Source organism: Taurulus bubalis, assembly GCF_910589615.1.
Source record: "Taurulus bubalis genome assembly, chromosome: 19".
Taxonomy (NCBI): domain Eukaryota; kingdom Metazoa; phylum Chordata; class Actinopteri; order Perciformes; family Cottidae; genus Taurulus; species Taurulus bubalis.
In genome coordinates this window covers 19,051,409-19,069,170 of record NC_136607.1, presented here as the reverse complement: position 1 = coordinate 19,069,170, position 17,762 = coordinate 19,051,409, and the positions used below count along the sequence as shown (strand labels likewise).

Genomic DNA, 17,762 nt, shown 5'->3' with positions numbered 1-17,762 from the left:
GGTCTGAAAACATTATGGAAAAGGACCCTACAGAGAAATAAAACGTTTTATTTAAACCTTTTGCTTCTTCCGCTCTGTTTGTATTTGTGTCCAAAATCTCGTGCCCTTTAGAGGACGTCAGTGACGGTGACGGCCGATCGGATTTCATTACAGCCGTCTGCAGCACTCACTCAACACTGGACCAGCTCCAGACATGATTGTCCTATTAGTCAATTTGGGATTGAAAAACACCAAGTTACCCTTTAACTCCTGCACTCTTTCCATAGATTACATTAGTTTGTCTTTTCAGAAACTTGCTGCGTCTTTACTCTGTTTAAAATGACAGACACACACATATAATATATTATTTATATTATATATATACACACACATATATATTTATGTCTGTCATTTTATACAGAGTAAAGACGCATAAAATACATATATATATTTATTTATATATTTAAAATAAAAAAATAATAGATATAATATATATATATATATATATATATATATATATATATATATATATACATACATACATACATACATACACACACACACACCTACATTAACGCCCGTATGGATAGTGCTGGACAGGAGGAACTCAATATTTCCTTGAACCCAGAAAAGACGTTATTGTGCGTTTGACACCTCGTCCTGTCGGTGAAAGGAGTGAGTTAGTTAGTTAGTTAGTTAGTTAGTTAGTCACAAACCAGCTGTGGTATTTTCCTAAAGTGCATTAATCTGATAATTTCCCCGGCTTAACCAAACAAAAGAGGGCTGGGTTATACTGTGTATTTAAGGTGCAAGAGTAGGATCTCTCCCTCGATGAACGTGTTGCTATGTGACATGTAAACAGACAAACAACAGGAAGGTTTGGTTGTCGCTTCCAGTGGAGAAGAACGGCTGTAAACCAAACATCCCAGTGGCTTTGTCCTCCTCCAGCAGCCACTGAGACAACCATCGCTACCAAGAACGGCTCCAGAGATGTGACACAACCTTTTATTTTATTTTTTACACCTTAACGTTAAGGATCAGAGTTATTCAATAAATAAACGACGTGATATTTAAGTACCGGTTCACGCTCTCGCGACGCGGCTTCAGAATAGTGCGTTGCTACATTTACAAAGTGCTCACGGCGAGGCTTCTTCACCGAGGTGCAAATTCCTCAGCTTCCCGCGAGGGCCGGAGAGGAAAGGGGGAATCACAAGACCTGGAAAGGAAAAAAAACATGTTGAGAACAAATCATGGGCCCGTCAGCTCAAACGGCCTGGATCAGATTTACAGCCGTTTACTGGCTGAAGCTACTGCCGCTATTATTCTTGGCCACATGGTATCTTCCTCTCTGCTGACCAGAAGGAATTTCTGAGCTTATGTGGTTGACGTAAGAAAAGTGGGCGGACCCTCTCCACGACCACGGCTTCCAGTAAAGAGTAAACATTACCCAAAAGTGTATTTAACCCATTTTTACCCTTCGTTAGTGATAAAGGGTGAAAACATTTCGGATGTGTTTTAACATTGAAGGAGATTTTTCCTTCACAGGACAAGACTTACATGTCCCAGGAACATGTGGACCAAATAACAAGCTCATAGCTCCATTATTTATATTTTTAATCATGTTTTATTGCCGATTCCCTAATTTTTCACCCGATTTTGAGCCTTTTTTTTTTAGGGTCCCTCCATGATGCCTGTTTTTATGAGAAGCTCTACAGGGTAAAATAAAAAAAAGAGTACTTCAACTTGCCTTGTATTGTTGTATTTACTATTTTAAACGTTAGTGTTCGAGGGTTAAATGATGGTATGGAAGTCTGTGCGTGGGAATGTGAGGTCTTTTGAGGGGTTGTGGTGTTTTAAAAGTAGACATTCCCACCTCTCTTCTTCTCAAAGTGCTCTGGTTTCGGCCTCGATCTTCCTCTCTCCGTGAAGGCTGTCCCGGTCGGCCGGAGCCACGGTCTGCCTCACGGCGATCTCCGGGCCGCCGCCGTAAATACCCAACAGGTACTGCCACGTCTCCTCCGAGATCTGACCGTAGTCGGCACCTGAGGCGAGAAACGCAGAAAAAAAGGGTTTATTGACTGCTGTTTTTTTTGTATTTTTACTTCCACTTTACAACCAGTGCCGAGGTTCACCTTGCTTTAGTTGCACGTGCCCTCCTTTCATCACGCCGATCTTACTGTTGTCGATGGGACCAGGTGGCTCTGAGGAAACAAATGTAAGAGATATTTATGTAAAGTTAAGTTGAATGCACCGCTGTGCTCGTCTTCCTGCAGGGTCTCACCATTGTCTTTGCCCTTCACGAAACCCTCCCACTCTCTGAACCACTGCATGCTGATGCACAGGATCACCGTCGGCGCCTCTTCGGCCTGGAACTCTTTGTTCAGCTGCGGACGAGAGAAACCGGCTCATTCAACATCCGGCACAAAGCACGCAGACGTGTTTACGCCCCGGTGGACGCAGCAGAACGCAGGCTTTACCCGGATGAAGGTGTCTATTTCTGTTTTCCTGCGTTTAGCCAGAGCTTCAATCTCCACCTGGCAGATGGCGCACATATACAGGTGGTTCACGGCTGGGCCGCCTCCAAAACTGAGGACAGAGGCGTTTTTAAAAACACATTTATTAGGAAGGCACTGGACTGATTGACACAAATGCATCCAAAAGAAAATCACTCAGTTGTGGCCTTTCTTTTCTCTGCCATCATGCTGATCTATTCAGATACATTTTTCTTCTATAACGCCATTGTCTTCAGCCGTGATCAAACAAATATCACGTTCATTAAATGAAAATAGATCATCGACTAAACTCCTGCATGTTTACTTTCAGGAGGAAAAAAAACAAACAGAGAAACCGGATTTGACAGTTTAAACTTGAAAGTGTTGGAAGTATTTATTTACTTTGATATTTTCGATAACTCCAAAAAGGAAAATATTCGTCTCTTCAGCTGTAAGGCGCTCTCGCTAGTGGCTAACTTCCTCTGTATGATGTTTGGTGTTGCAGGTAAAGGAGATTCTTGAGTTATTGTTTTTTTTTCCAGAAAAAAGCCGCTTAAAAATAAATGTTAAAACCAAAACATTGCGCTGAAATACGCGACATCATCAATGAGTCTGTATATATGTGAATATGGTATGAAGCGGTAACATGTTGCATATTTACCTGTTGTAAAGGTACTCCCACACGTTCTGGGGAACAATCACCACCAGGTCATCGATGTAGTGGTATTTATTAGGTGGGATCCCTGGACAGAGATAACATGGACTGAAGTTAAAGGACACGTTATTTGACCTTTTCAGGTCTGTACTGGAGACCAGTAAGAATGACTAATGGACCTTTTTCCTCCTCCTACACAAAGTCCCCGCCCTCATCCCTGGCCTGGAACGCACAGAACCATTAAAGACATGTGTTTTTACAAATGAGACAAGTAGACGAGCCAACTGTCATAAAAAATCTGGACAAGAATTATTTGTTTTAAGAGCCGAGATATCCCGAGAGGCCCCCAAAAAACTAATCCTCACAATTTAACAGCTGGTAAAATAAATCTGTGAAAGTAGCAGCGGGGTTTTGGGGAAATGTGTGTGACTGGTGTGTATTGATTTGTCGTGAAACCGTTTCGAAAAGGCTAAAATGTAATGCCTGGAACATAAACCATTGAGTATTAGCTACTGATCAACAACTATGAGTTCATGTGATTTGTATTAGAGGACTCATTATGAATGTGCTCATACTGAAGGGTCACTTTTCTTTTGCTTCGATGTTGATTTGTTTTGTCGATACGTTGCTGTCTGTCTGTCGATGAATCTCAGTTGCATTATGTTATTGGAAATTATGTCATTTTAGGCTGCCATCAAAATATCTGTCCAGAAACAGCAGATGAAAATGTGTCTCTCTGGCTCACGTAACAGTTTTACTGCAAAATAAACAAATAAATACAAAATAAAATAACCTGCAGAATCCAAAATCAAGGTACCTAATCTTAGTCAAGTTCCAAAAACACTGGAACGCGACAGCATCTCCTCATTAAAAACTAAATCATTGTTGAGAACGACAATTATTGAGTGCTGTCGAGTTGCATTATGGGAAATGTAGGTAAGAGGTCTGTAGGACTTTGGCGCACACCTCCGTGCTGACAGAGGAACGTGTGGTTGCTGATGGGTCCCGGCTCGGCGAAGGTGTTGAACTTGTTCAGCCATTCTCTGGAGATGTAGAACTGCAGCAGGCTGGGCTCCTTCATGTTGGCCAGAGCCACGACCTTCTGCCGCTCTCTCACCGACTCCTCGCTGCTTTTCCTGCGCGAGGAGACGACAAACGACAGTCGTCAGCATTTTGGATCAAGAGATTTGGTATGAGGGTCAATGACATGACATGACATGCATCTTTTTGTGTCCGAATCCATTATTTCCTTTAGAAAATGTGTTATCAATTCACGACATATATGATTTAATTACATAAATCCTATTCAGTTTAAATATATTTTCAGTTCATTCAAACAACATATATTACTCGTATTTACAAAGTATATAAATTAAGTTGCTAGCAAGAACAAAAGCTAATACTAGCGTCCTACTATATGCCCATTTAATTTGAAATTAGTTGCAAAACTCAGGCGACGCAACCAGATGTTAAAGTAATTTCACAATATGAATCGTTATCTGACGCTTAAGATTATTTATTACATTTTTCAAATGTTTAACAGTGTTAAGTATATTATACACGTTCAAACCATTTTCATGATGAAATTGAATATTCTTTTACTATTTAAGAAACCACTGTCAGATACAATTTTTAGAAGCCTTATTCGCCATTGACCCTTTATATGTTGGACGTTGCAGGGCCTTCACATGCTCACCTGTAGAACAACACATAGGCCTCTGCATTCTGCACCACCGTCTCATGGACCTCCGTCACATACTGGTCATCAAACTCATACCACTGGCCGTTGATCACATTCTGGCAGTACGCGATGTAGTGCCCGCCTGCAGCGCCGGGAAAAACAAAGCAATGCGATTACCCTGCAGAGTGGAAGATGCTTCTCTGAAATGCGTTCATCGCGTTTGAATGACATTTGAATTGCCGATGTGAAGTCGTCTCGTACTTCCTGCCGTGCCGTGGTGACATATGACGGACAGCAGATCATAAGTGGTGACTTGGGACGGACTGTCTTTGGCCAGGAACGGCCGCATGTCGAGGCCCTCCAACGGGAACGAGACGTGACTGCCGATCTTGAAGGAATACATGACCTCGTGCCGGAAGCGCTTCAGGTGAATGCACAGAATCTACACAAACACACACAACTTCATGAAGCCGACCGCAAGCAACACAAACCGTGTTATCTGCAGCAAGAAGGAAATCAGATAAAAAATAAATGTGTACCTCCGGAAGTCTAAGTACTTTGCAATATTTGACACCATTTCTCAACCTGTAGAAAACAAAATACTGAGTAAAAAAAGACTAAATGAAAAATGTGCTTAAAATTGATGTGTTTTTTAGTTTCCCCAGTTGTGATTCGTGTCTCCACCTGGATTTACTAAACATACTCACTTTTTACATCTCTCACAGCTGTACATGTTGTCTCCTGCGGGAAAAAAAAGGATACGAATGTACATTTTTAAATACATTTTCTCATCTAGACGTGACAATTTAAAAGCGAGAGAATGAACAGTAGGCGAGCGCAATGAAGCATTGTTTACCTTTGAGTTCATCTGCAGCAAAGAAGGCGGCGAGGCAATCCTCCAGCGTCACCATGGGGCCCCAGAACCAAGTGGGGATGCAAGCGACTACGAACCTGTTCAGAGACGACACCAACGCACAAAGAGACGTCACGCTACAGCCACAGAGCCTCTTCTGCTCCGTGACCTCACACACGGGTCATACGTGACTTTTACACGACTTTAAACCAAATTTCCATGACAAACATTTAGTGAAATCTGGGTGTAAACAGTAAAAAGTGAGTAAATGTAGTATTTAAACTAACAATGAGAATACAAAGCATACAGTAAACCTTAAATGACACAAATGAATGAGACAATAGTTTGATTAAAAGAATAAACATTTATATAGATGCCTGTATGTATGCCTGCTTATATTTTGAGTCTTTCTTTTAAAAGCATATTAATTATTTCAAACTCAGCGTAAATGAACGACATGAACACATGAATATAACACATTTACATGACTTTTACTAAACTTTGGGGGTTTTATTTTTTTCAAGGACTTTTTCCAGGCCTGGAAATAACCATTTTAAAACTCCATGACTTTTCTCTCCATGGTTTCCCATGACCGTAAGAACTCAGAGCTCATACTTGACAAAATGACCTTCATGTGGGTCGGCAACTTTTTAACAATTACGTGACCCCAAAAGAAACGCGGCCCAGAGCGATATCGTTTCTGTGTCGTCTTCCACAGAAGCAGCAGGATGAGCATGCTGGTCATTGTTAAATTGGAACTTGACAACACAGCTCACCTCCAGGATGCTCCGTCTATATTTCCTCAGAAAGCACAAGATTCACCAAACGACGTCACCAGCGCTGTCACGATTTTTTTTTACTACGTGCACTTTACCCCGTTTGCTGCTGCAGTCATGAAATTCCCCCACTGCGGGACTAATAAAGGAATATCTAATCTCATGTAATCTAATGATGATGCTTTTGAAATCTGGGAACTGCTGGAAGATGAGCAAATCGCATGCCAAGGCCTGCCTCCGCATCTCTGTCCCAATATGTAAGATGATAAATACAGGCAACATAGTCCAGGCATGTGCAGATGCACTTGGCAAAGGAAGTGATTTCTACTTTTATGTTTGAGAAAAAAATTGCATGAAAACCTCTATTGTAGAAGCGGCTAACAGGAAGTCTCAGGAAACACACTGCTTTGAACGTTCTACTACTAAAAACCACCTCTGCAGCATCACTCCTGTTGGCTCAGCACTCAGATCTTGTCCTGGAACACTGGATCCGGCCTTGCAGAGCTCTCCTCGGTCTACATAATCTCCTCCAGCATCCCTCCTGATACCTGTACGCCCTCGCCTGCATCGTTTGTGTTGAAGAGTGTGCACGCTAATTATTTGTTTACTGTGGTCCCCACAACCACGTAGAGCGGCATTTACTGTGAAGAGACTTCACTGAAGCAGACACTTTTCTTGGAAGCCCCGTGGTGTTTGATTTACATTTTTTTAATTTTTTTTTTTTTATGTACAAGCAATCAAGTGAGCGTGACTCTGTAAAAGAAAACAACTCATGATTCCACTTGCCTTCTCTCTCGGTAAGGAACTCCCTCAATAAGTCAGAACTTGTCAAGCAAATCTCAAGTCGCATCTAAACACAGAGTAAAAATATGACGCCCGATCGTGCGTTCAAACATGCCGACTCCTCCCTTTTCCTCCGAAGGTTAGACGCGACTGCCACTGACCGGCGGATGGAGTCCACGAGGAAAGTGATCCAGCCCTGCGAGCCGTAGATGTCGGGACTCAGGCCCGTCTTCACGGGAAGGTTCTGATGGATGGACGAGTGGAGCTTGGCCAAGTCCTCTTTCCCAGGAATAGGGAGGGACAAGTCTTGGAAGGTTTCCACTGTAGTAGAGACCTGTCACACGTTCAGAGAGGCGTGGGTTACACAGCAGGCCTCCATCAGTAAGAGAAGAGCTTTAAACAATACATGTTTATGTAATGTAAATAGAGCGTTATCTAAACCAATCAGAGTGGGGTGGATATTTTTTTTAAAGAAAGGCGTTTGTGAACCAAATAAGACCACCAAACCAAATAATATCAGTTAATGTTTAAAATGTGAATTTTTCAATAAAGATTTTCACATTTGCATTTTTTTGTTTGTTTGTTTCTAATCACAAAAAAATACAAAAATGACAAAAGAATGTGACAATTTTCAGCTTTCAGCTAAACTTCCCTCTCTGACTAAACATGTGGCGCCCCCTGGTGTTCAAGCAGAGCACAGCTCACCCTGTCGCAGGTTAAACACTGGACCAGACTGAGGATGGAGCCGTCGAAGATGTCCGAGATCACGCTGCGGTAGTGAGGCTGTTTCTTCTTGCGGGCACCGAGCTGCAGCTGAGCTGAAAGAGTCATGACGGAGAGGAGGATGTCAGAGGCATAGACGACCACCGTCTGCTTCATTAACGCCACAAGCAGACCTGGCGTCCTAACGCAGCCCCCTGAAGAGCCTGAGGGACTGCAACATGAGGAAGAGGCCTGCTGTACAGAGGATTCATCAAATTCACATCAAAATCAAAAGGCACCCTGCATTTGACTTCTTACTTCACGCGGCTCGAATGCGTCGCTCGTCGCTCCTCGTGTGTTAAAGAACCGGACTCCCCAAGTGAACTCTGGGATGTTTCCTTACCTTTTTTGTAGGAGTAGGCAGGCCCTGCACAGCGGAGCGGGCTGGAGCGAGGTGGACTGGAGGACAGTTTGGGATGCATCTCCTGAAGCGTTCGCACAGGACTGCAGGGAGTGGAAGTGGACTGGTGCATTGACGCTTCATTGTCTGGCTCTAGGAGCAAAAGTAAAAAAGCACATTAGATGCGCAGCATTGACAGTATGCAAACGAGTCGCATGCCAGGGATGTTAAATTGAAGAATCCACTTTCTACCTGAGGTGTTGCTGCTGGGTTCCTGCCCCGTGTCAGATAGCTGGTTGTTCTCTTGGCTTTGGACCTCGGGGTTCGTGGGCGGCGTTACCTCCTCTTCCTCTCCCCTCTCGGGAACCGCCTCGTCAGCCGCCGTGTCGACGTCAGCGTCCTCGTCCATCTCTTGCGAGCCTCCGTGGAGCGGCGAGCCGGACACCCTCCTTTCCTTCAGCCTCTCCTTCTCCGAGATCAAGCCGGCGGCGCTGATGTCCACCGTCCCTCCCGCCGCCGACCGGACCCCGTCGCACACGTCCTGCAGGAGCGGCTCGCCGTCGCCCGCCACTCCTCCCTCGCCGCGGTCGCTGCTGGAGCCGGAGTCGCAGGACAGGAATTCGTCCTCGGACGGCGAGCGTTCTCCGTCTCTCATCTCCTCCACGTCGCTCCCCTCCCTGCTCATGCTGCATTCTGTCAGAGGCTCCTTCAGCTCTTCGTGCAGCTGGTCCATCAGACAGCGCAGGAACTCCTGGGTGTCCTGCAGCGAGAAAAAAGCACATCGCATTCACTCAAAAGGAGGGTGCATGAGTGTGGTTACATACACAGAGTTTTACAGAGAAAAGGGGGCTATGTGTGAGAAGTGTGTGAGTCATGTTGTTTGTCTTGTTTGCAACAAAAAAGCAAAGTGTGTATATTGGTAAGAAGTGGTACAAAGACAACCTTACCATGCACACTACAAACACGCAATACTCATTATTCTCAATATTATTATTAGTATTATTATATTAGCAGTCCCCATCCAACAAAATCAGACACTTCCCACAATCAACACATGCACTGAGGCTGAATAAATCATTAAATCATTTTTAAACTGGATTACATAGAAGATTTAACGTTCTACAAAGAATCACACAGGGTTTTAATTTGTGTATTTCAAGACATTATTCACTTTTTCTTTCTTCCACAGAGTCAGACAAAGGTCACAGATGCTTTTGTAGTTTTGTACGTTTCTGCATGCAGTTTGATGGGATGTTGAGATATTCCATCTTCGCCCAAGTACTGGATGTCTATTGGATCACGTAGTCCCTCAAAAAGTAAAGGAACAGCTTGACAGTTTGGAAAATACACTTGTTTGCTTTCTTGTCGAGAGTTAGAGGAGAAGATCCATACCGTCCCCATGTCAGTGTGCAAAATATAAGGCGACAGCCAGGAGACGGTTACCTTAGTTTAGCATAAAGACTGGAAACAGGTGGGACGCTCGCCTGGCTCTGTCCAAAGGGAACAGGATCCATCTTCTACAGCTAAAGCTCCCGTTTCCAAGATAAGCTAAGCCAGTGGTTCTCAAACTGTGGGGCACAACGTTTTCTTTTTTTTCAATAATCCTTTATTAATCCCACAGTGGGGAAATGATTCTCTGCATTTTACCCATCCTTAGTAATTAAGTTGTTGCGTCTCTCAAAACAGAATACAGATCTAAACTCAACATTGAGCATGAATTGAGAGTGCCTGCAACCCCCTTTTAAAAGATTTGCAGAGGAAAGCAGCTCCCTGCAGCCACTAATACTGATAAACATGATGGCTCACATATCTGCACTAATTCTGTTTTGTTTGGAAAAGGTTGCACGTTATTGTTATTATCTTGAAAAGATATTCAGTGCAAAACAGGTTAATTGCAGCCCCAATAAGATAATTTTTTGTGTGCCAAATATTAGTTATTTTTTGCACAGACAGAACTTTATTTGCATCGTTCTAACAAAGTGATTGCACATTTTATTAGTTTTTGTCTGATGGTGCGATCCAGTTTACTTGAAAGGGATTGCAATTTTCTTAATTCTATTATTTGAAAAAGCACAGATGGAGGAGTCACAAAAAGTTATTTCAATAAAAATTCAGCATGGACCATTTTGTTACAATTTTGTTGGGACGCTGGGGCACGAACATGTTTCTTCCTCCAAAGTGGAGGTGACAAAACGAACTCTCCTCCAGTTACGCTCCATTGTCTTCTACATCGAGAGTTATGAAAGCATCTATGACTTTGTCTGGTCCTAAGAATGTAAGAAAAATACTAAAATCCCCCCAAAAACTATTATCGGTTACCAATAACAGATTGTTGACAGCAAAAACACAAGTCATTTTTAGGTAATGTGTGACAAATGTGTACAAACAAAGAACAACACCGAGTCAAGCTGTTGAGTGATGCCAGGTGTAGTTACCTGCTGGCTGCTTGCCCCTACCTGCTGAGCGTAACCACGAAACATGGGGTTTACTAGTTTGATGCCATGAGACAGACTGGTAGGCACGACATAGCTGGGCCTGGGAGGGTAGCCGCCATGAGAGTTAGTTTTATATACTGAAAATGATCCACGAGTACAGAAAAGTCTCGTATTGCTGCATTCTGTCACTTGTCTCAAGTCATATTACGGATTTGTTTACGTGTTTATTACCGTTTTTTATGCCAGAGTTCTGAGATGAGTTTCTGGTAGCTCTTACAGAGAGCAGGCTTCTTATCAGTGCGGACCAATCCACTGCAGTCCAGGAAGAACTGAGTGAGAGGAGGACTGGTGAGGAAAGAGAGGGGGGGGGATAATATCAACACAACTGTTTAAATAACTTTACAAACATAGGAGAGGAAACGCATCCTTGCTAATGGGCCAAATGTAATGAGAGGAAGTGACCTCACCAGTTGGACAGGGCTTGAAGAGCCGCATTCATGTAGCAGGAGTTTCCGATATTTTTCATTCCTGTCAAGCCTACAAACGAGAGAAACAAGAGCCACACTGTGATCTAATAGCATGATTCTTAAAATAAACTTCACCGCAAACAAAATTGAGAAATCCATGTGTTGTTTTGTTTCGGAGAGGACATGTGACAGTGGACTTGCGGTACCTCTGGGTTTAATCTCATCCTCCTCTGACTCTGAACAGTCTTCTTCTGCCACAGCGATTGGTACTGCTTTTAGTGGGTGACCTAGTGGCTGAGGAGCTGCTTCCTAGGAAAAAGATGAATAGATACTATAAATAAGAAGGCGAGTTAGGAACATTTTCTTCATTTAAATCAGAGTCCGATTGGGAGGCAAAGTCGTACCTGCTCTGCGGCTTTGCAGTGGTGGTGGGGAGCAGCAGCAGGTACCGGCAGCAGAGCGGGCCTGTGCTCCAGAAACACCTCCCGCTCACACACATAACACCAGATCCGGAACGTGGTCAGGTTCACAGTCAGGTTGTGCTTCTCCGCCTAAAGGGAACACACCAGAAATCTTTTCTCTCGTCCACCGAACACCAAGGAGGTAAACGGACAGGTGTGCTTTGTGTGTGAGGGTTTTTACCTGCGCATGCAGCGTGCTGTGGTCAGAGAAGGACTCTCCACAACCAACATATGGGCAGTCGCTCTACAGAGCAGACACAGTGTTAGACGGGCTTCTGAATCCTCTCTTCTGGCATGCAAAGATATTCCATCTATCTATTTGATTTGGCTCAATCTATAAATGAATTTCACGCAAGACTATAAAAAGCCAGCGTATCAATTCTGCAACTTCCATGTTGTGTACTAGCTTGACTTCCTGAGCTTACGTAATTCATCATTCATTATTAAGCAGTCACATCGCCTTCTTATCTGCAATACAGAGGTAGTTGCACTTGCCGTGGTCATCATTAATACAATCACCCTTGTAAAGACAAAGATTAAATTATAAGGGTTTTAAAAGACACTACCTGCAGACAGGCCCACAGGTTTGGGGCCCCAGCTCCACATGACTGGCAAGTTCCCTGCAGCATGAATTGAATAGAAAGGATCAGAAGAAAAGACACAAACACGTTGGTTGGCTCAGAAAGAGTGAAAGATGATGCATGGGAGATTTTCACTGTAGACACCCTACGAAGACGGCTTATTCCAGCTCATGTGGTTATTATTACAATTGTGACATTATTAAGCAACCTGGAGGGACCTGAAGGGCCATGGCACACACAGCCAATGACCTGGAATGGCCATCTTTGACACTTCCAGTAAATGACTGAAAACCCACCTTGGATTTCTGCAGGAGGTCCTCCTTGGTTACCTCTCCTATGGAATCCAGATGAGGACAAATGTCTTGTTCGGCCATAGCTACTCACTCTCCTCTGGGGGACGTCTGCTAATTTGACATGGCAGTATAACACAGCTGTAGAGATACAGATGCCAAGCTGTTGTAGCCAGAGCTAGCGTTAACATCTCAGCACAGACACACGATCTGCGCCTCGGCTCTGGCTGATAACGCACACATGAGTCAGAGTTTAGATCATCTTTTCACAATAGACCCGCCACATTTACCCATGGAATCTAACGACTGAAAGGCCTTGTTTACCAACGGAAGCTCAGAGAGAGAGAGAAAGACAATTTCCTCACTGCAGCGATGACAACAGCAGTTATGAATCCCACTTATTTACCGACATAAGCAAATGCCACGACGGCAATCGCTATTTCTCATTATTCTTGGAAACAACCTATTAAGATGGATGCGGGCAGGCGACAGGACGCGGACAGGATGTCGAGGAGCAGAGCCGAGAGACGCGATACCCGAGCCCACCATCCCCAAACAACTCCCCTCCACCCAGCCAGCCCTCACATTCACGGCCCGGCACGGCACGACGCAGGGCTGGAGGAGGAGGAGGAGAAAACGCGGAAACGTCGACCTGACAAAAGCAGCCGACAGCGATTAAATACATAAATAAACCCCAGCTTTCGTTGTTATTATTGTTTGTATCTTTGTCATGTGCCTAATGTGGGTAATTTAACGAGTTGAAACCACTCAAATATATGGTAAATATCCCTGTTTACGGAAGTGACGTAGTGGTGTACGTCGTTTAAATTGGCCCCCGATTTCCAACAGTTGAGCGTGGCACAAAACGAATAATACAGTTGAATATTCTCAGTGCGTTTACAATTCATTTGTCACTTGTCTGATTTGATTTGTGGGGGACATTTGCTTAGAGTAGCAGTGCTTAAAGGATATATCGAAATTTAGAGACGAAGGTCTTTGAATCTCTGCCGTTTTCGATCGGAGAAGATTAGCAGCTAGTCAAAACCAGAGCTGTTTCATGGGAGTCACGTCATTTCCGTTCACTCTAGTGGACCTTTTTTATTTATTTTTATTACATAAATGCAGTTTCCTTCCTGGATTATTAGTTTGACTGTATTTAAATGTATTTTGACATTTTTAAGGACAATTTACGATATTGTCCATGTGCAATTGTCGAATAAAAAAATAAAAAATAGAGCCTCTCAATGGCTACCGGAAGTTAGCAGCCTATACTAGCAGCGTCCTAAAGAGTTTTAGCGAAAATCTTTTTAGCAGAGGTCCAAAAATGGATTTACTCTTTTAAAGACAATAAAACTCCTGGGAATAATAATAATATTTTTTGGGGCCATTTTTTTAAGAAGTCGTAGAAATGGGAGAATTACAGGCAACTGAAATTGATACTAAACCTACAAAAGACAACTATGTAATTATGCTTATTAACGATGCCAACATATGCGCATTGTTTTTTGCTAAAAGGTTGAAATGGGATTGGGATGTCATTATTGATGATTAACCATCAGGACTTATGACATGGTGAAGTACATACTATTAAACTATGTTTAATAATAGATATGACTGTCATGAATTGTTACGAAGTAAAAAGTACATTAATTCCGTCTAGAATAGAGTAGTTGTACTTTTGTAAATACTTTCGTAAATGTACTTCCACCACTGAGTCGATACGACTAATGTCCCATTGAGTATGACGTTCAAAGACATTATATTGCAACACTGATCCTGAGTCAGAATCAGAATTTTATAACTACAATGCTGTATAATGCGACTAAAGGTAACATCTGACTTCAGGTCGGTGCATAAACCACGTGACCACGACGGAAGCCTCGCGGTATTTAGGTTACCCAGAATCCCTCGGACTTCCTTTCAGCCTGAACCAACATGGTGGGTACATGGCAGATTCTTCTCAGAAATTCTTACAGCTTTTGAATCTATTTGCATCCTTTGATGTATGCGTTTTAAAACACTTGAAACTGTACATATGACTTACGTGAAGCCTGTCGGTACACATTATGCCGATATTTCGCGTCGATGTTTTATCTTTTGGGGGTAAAACTTGGCGAAGTGGACCGTTGGTTAGCCGGTAGGGTTTTCGCCGTGACTCCCCGTCAGAAGCTGAAGCTAATCTCGGTGCACACGCTTGATTTCAGGACCACAGTTCCGCTTTTATTCTGCATTTTCAACACGAATGTGACTTGCAAGAACATGCCTCGTAATTTAATTTGAGATTGGAGTAAAACGTGACTTGTAAAGTGAGATACTTGTGTGTATCCGGGTGTTTAACCCGATGTAGGAGTTGATAGGCCCGAGCATCGCTTGTTCCTGCTAAAATAGTAACGTACTGCTGGCATCCACAGATCACATTTAGCTCACGTTCTAAGTGTCTTTGTTAGCTAGCCTGTTTGTTTTGGGTCTAACAACAACTAATATCTAGCTTCAAAGTATAGTCCTTCAGTGGTGACGTTAGTATTAATGGTCTTGAGTCTGTATAGCATGCTAACGGTGTAGACCGCAACATGCGGGGTTGTCTAGCTCGATGCAATGTATTGCTTTGGAGAGTTGCTTGTTATTAGCTTCAAACTCTGCTTAACTATTTATTGTGAAAAAAAATGGTGTTGGGTGCTCTAATAGTTTCGTTTGCTAACCAGTGGATGCTAAACCTCATGCATGCTGGTGAATTTGAGCAGTGAAAGTAGTATTTGTGGTCATTTTAGATAAACAACTAATCTGGAGCTTACTTGGGCAACACTTAATTGTATTTTCATATTGTGATGCTTTAATGAGTCGTGGCTGTAGATGCATATTGATTAGGTTTCAAACTCTTGTGTTGAAGTAGTATGTATGTGTATATATGTATATATATATATATATGTATGTATGTGTGTGTGTGTGTGTATATATATATATATATATATATATATATATATATAAATAATGTGAAACATGTTTTGTTCACAGCCTAAGGGAAAGAAGGCTAAGGGGAAGAAGGTGGCACCGGCCCCTTCTGTGGCCAGGAAACATGAGGCCAAAAAGGTTGTCAACCCCTTGTTCGAGAAGAGGCCGAAGAACTTCGGCATCGGTAAGTTTCATTTGCTGGAGTTCTGGGAGAACGTGTGAAGGTGCAGATGATGATGAAGAATATTTGCTATCTTAACAACATTGATGACAAACTTTAATCACCAAGATCGCTGATGCACGCTGATGGGGAAATGAAAACACCAAGTTTGGTTTCAGATGCTAATTTATTGTATTTCCCCACAGGCCAGGATATTCAGCCCAAGCGTGATTTGACCCGCTTTGTGAAATGGCCGCGTTACATCCGCCTGCAGAGGCAGCGCTCCATCCTCTACAAGCGTCTGAAGGTTCCCCCTGCAATCAACCAGTTCACCCAGGCTCTGGACCGCCAGACTGGTAAGAGAGGAAAGCTGTAGCATTCCAGGCTGTTGGGTCTTTACTGGAACCACGAGGGCTTTGCAGATGATGTGAATAATATTTGCTATCTGAGCAGCAGTGCTGACATCCCACCAAGATCACTGATGCATTTCTTTAAATATAAATATATATTGACCACTTGTTGTGCTGTAGTGGACATGCTGCATGTAGCTGCTGTTGGGTATTTTAATTAATATTCTGTTTGTTCTCCTCAGCCACACAGCTGTTCAAGCTGGCCCACAAGTACCGGCCAGAGACGAGGCAGGAGAAGAAGCAGAGGCTGATGGCCCGCGCTGAGCAGAAGGCAGCTGGAAAGGGAGACACCCCGACCAAGAGGCCTCCTGTCCTCCGTGCAGGTGAGTCACACAAAGAACATTAGAGATGATGGTAACATGTTGTAGATGACTTAAAAAACCTGACTGGGTTGAACATCCCATGTTAATCATCATTTATTAAAGTTGATTTATGAGTCTGATCCATCTCTAACTTGGCCTTATCGCAATGATGTAAGAATTTCTTCACCTGAAACACACCGTGATGGTTTAAAGCTTTTTAACCCTGAGCATTGGCCAACATATCAATACGATGTTTCCAGGGAAGGTTTTTCTGGGTAGACGATGATTTTCCTTTCCCATTTCTCTGCAGGTGTGAACACTGTCACCTCTCTGGTGGAGAGCAAGAAAGCCCAGCTGGTCATCATTGCCCATGATGTGGATCCTATTGAGGTAAGATTGTAATGTATTATTTTGGTTCATTTTTGACCTGTTGTATAGAAAGTGGTCTCTGGCAATGATGTATGAATTTCTTCGACTGAATCCTCTGTGTTGATCACTTATGAGCTTTTTAACCCTGAGCAGAGACCACATGAATACACATTTTACCTTTTGCTTTTGTTGTGAACATTAGTTTTTGATCAGATTCTCTTTTTCACTACTGGAAGTTAATCATTTGATCATTAAATATTAATATTTCTCCTGTGGTTCCTTTGCTTTTCTAGCTCGTCGTCTTCTTGCCAGCTTTGTGCCGCAAGATGGGCGTCCCATACTGCATCATCAAGGGAAAGGCTAGACTGGGCAGACTGGTGCACAGAAAGACCTGCACTTCAGTTGCCTTCACACAGACAAACCCGTAAGTAGTTTATAAACTGAGCTTTGTTAAAGTGACATAAGAGATTTAGCCAGTTTCTTGACTCTTCAATACTTGCCAATAATTATTTAGCTGAGGTCTGTCACTGATGTGCATGCTAGACTTTAGTAAATGCATTTATCTACACTATCCTGTTAAACGTTGACAGTATATTGAATTAAGAAATCTCGTTACTAACACTGTAATAACTGGCTTTCTTCTCTCATAGTGAGGATAAAGGTGCTCTTGCCAAGCTTGTGGAAGCCATCAAGACCAACTACAATGACAGATATGAGGAGGTGAGCCTTCATTTGAGTTTACTACAAATTGCCTTAATGTTAGTACAATTGACTGTTCATATAAAAGAACAAAGTGCACAATTTAAAACATTGTTTTTTTTTTCCCCCCAGATCCGTCGTCACTGGGGAGGTGGTATCATGGGCCCCAAATCCACAGCCCGCATCACTAAGCTGGAGAAGGCAAAGGCCAAGGAACTGGCCACCAAGCTTGGTTAAACTGTTTGGAATAAAAAATGTATGTCTTAAAAGAGACTGGTTGTGTTTTTGTATCGCTACAACTAAATAGTATTGTGAGCG

General features: G+C 42.9%; 2 protein-coding genes across 3 annotated transcripts; one reads left to right on the top strand and one right to left on the bottom strand.

The window, feature by feature from the left end:
* Positions 1-976: 976 nt before the first annotated feature.
* On the bottom strand, positions 977-12,995 carry usp20 (ubiquitin specific peptidase 20). Of its 2 annotated transcripts, none has more exons than XM_079235045.1 (24): positions 12,562-12,995; positions 12,251-12,304; positions 11,866-11,928; positions 11,628-11,774; positions 11,430-11,532; positions 11,224-11,293; positions 10,988-11,101; positions 10,757-10,856; positions 8,574-9,081; positions 8,325-8,474; positions 7,925-8,037; positions 7,381-7,553; positions 5,664-5,758; positions 5,515-5,548; positions 5,347-5,392; positions 5,069-5,249; positions 4,823-4,949; positions 4,093-4,262; positions 3,133-3,214; positions 2,457-2,565; positions 2,261-2,363; positions 2,112-2,180; positions 1,853-2,021; positions 977-1,195 (listed from the first exon to the last, which is right to left on the bottom strand). In XM_079235045.1, the coding sequence occupies exons 1-23, from the start codon at positions 12,637-12,639 to the stop codon at positions 1,864-1,866; spliced, it is 2,847 nt and encodes a 948-aa protein (XP_079091171.1). In that variant the 5' UTR covers positions 12,640-12,995; the 3' UTR covers positions 977-1,195; positions 1,853-1,863. The 2 variants fall into 2 exon arrangements, with proteins under 2 accessions (XP_079091171.1, XP_079091172.1); XM_079235046.1 differs by having other exon boundaries at positions 10,778-10,856.
* Positions 12,996-15,552: 2,557 nt separating this feature from the next.
* rpl7a (ribosomal protein L7a) lies at positions 15,553-17,715 on the top strand (the record flags this gene model as incomplete). Its single annotated transcript, XM_079235246.1, has 7 exons — positions 15,553-15,688; positions 15,871-16,020; positions 16,257-16,397; positions 16,687-16,766; positions 17,039-17,169; positions 17,396-17,465; positions 17,577-17,715. 7 exons carry the CDS (start codon positions 15,553-15,555, stop codon positions 17,679-17,681), a joined length of 813 nt encoding a protein of 270 aa, XP_079091372.1. The 3' UTR covers positions 17,682-17,715.
* Between the last annotated feature and the right edge of the window lie 47 nt (positions 17,716-17,762).

Bases quoted from the DNA above. Each gene is read 5' to 3' on its own strand.
- usp20 (XM_079235045.1), bottom strand. From the start codon at position 12,639: ATGGCCGAACAAGACATTTGTCCTCATCTGGATTCCATAGGAGAGGTA. The intron at 11,294-11,429 runs GTACCGCAAGTC...TCTCGTTTGTAG, and splicing joins GGATGAGATTAAACCCAGAG to GCTTGACAGGAATGAAAAAT. The intron at 5,393-5,514 runs GTGAGTATGTTT...TGTTTTCTACAG, and splicing joins AGCTGTGAGAGATGTAAAAA to GTTGAGAAATGGTGTCAAAT.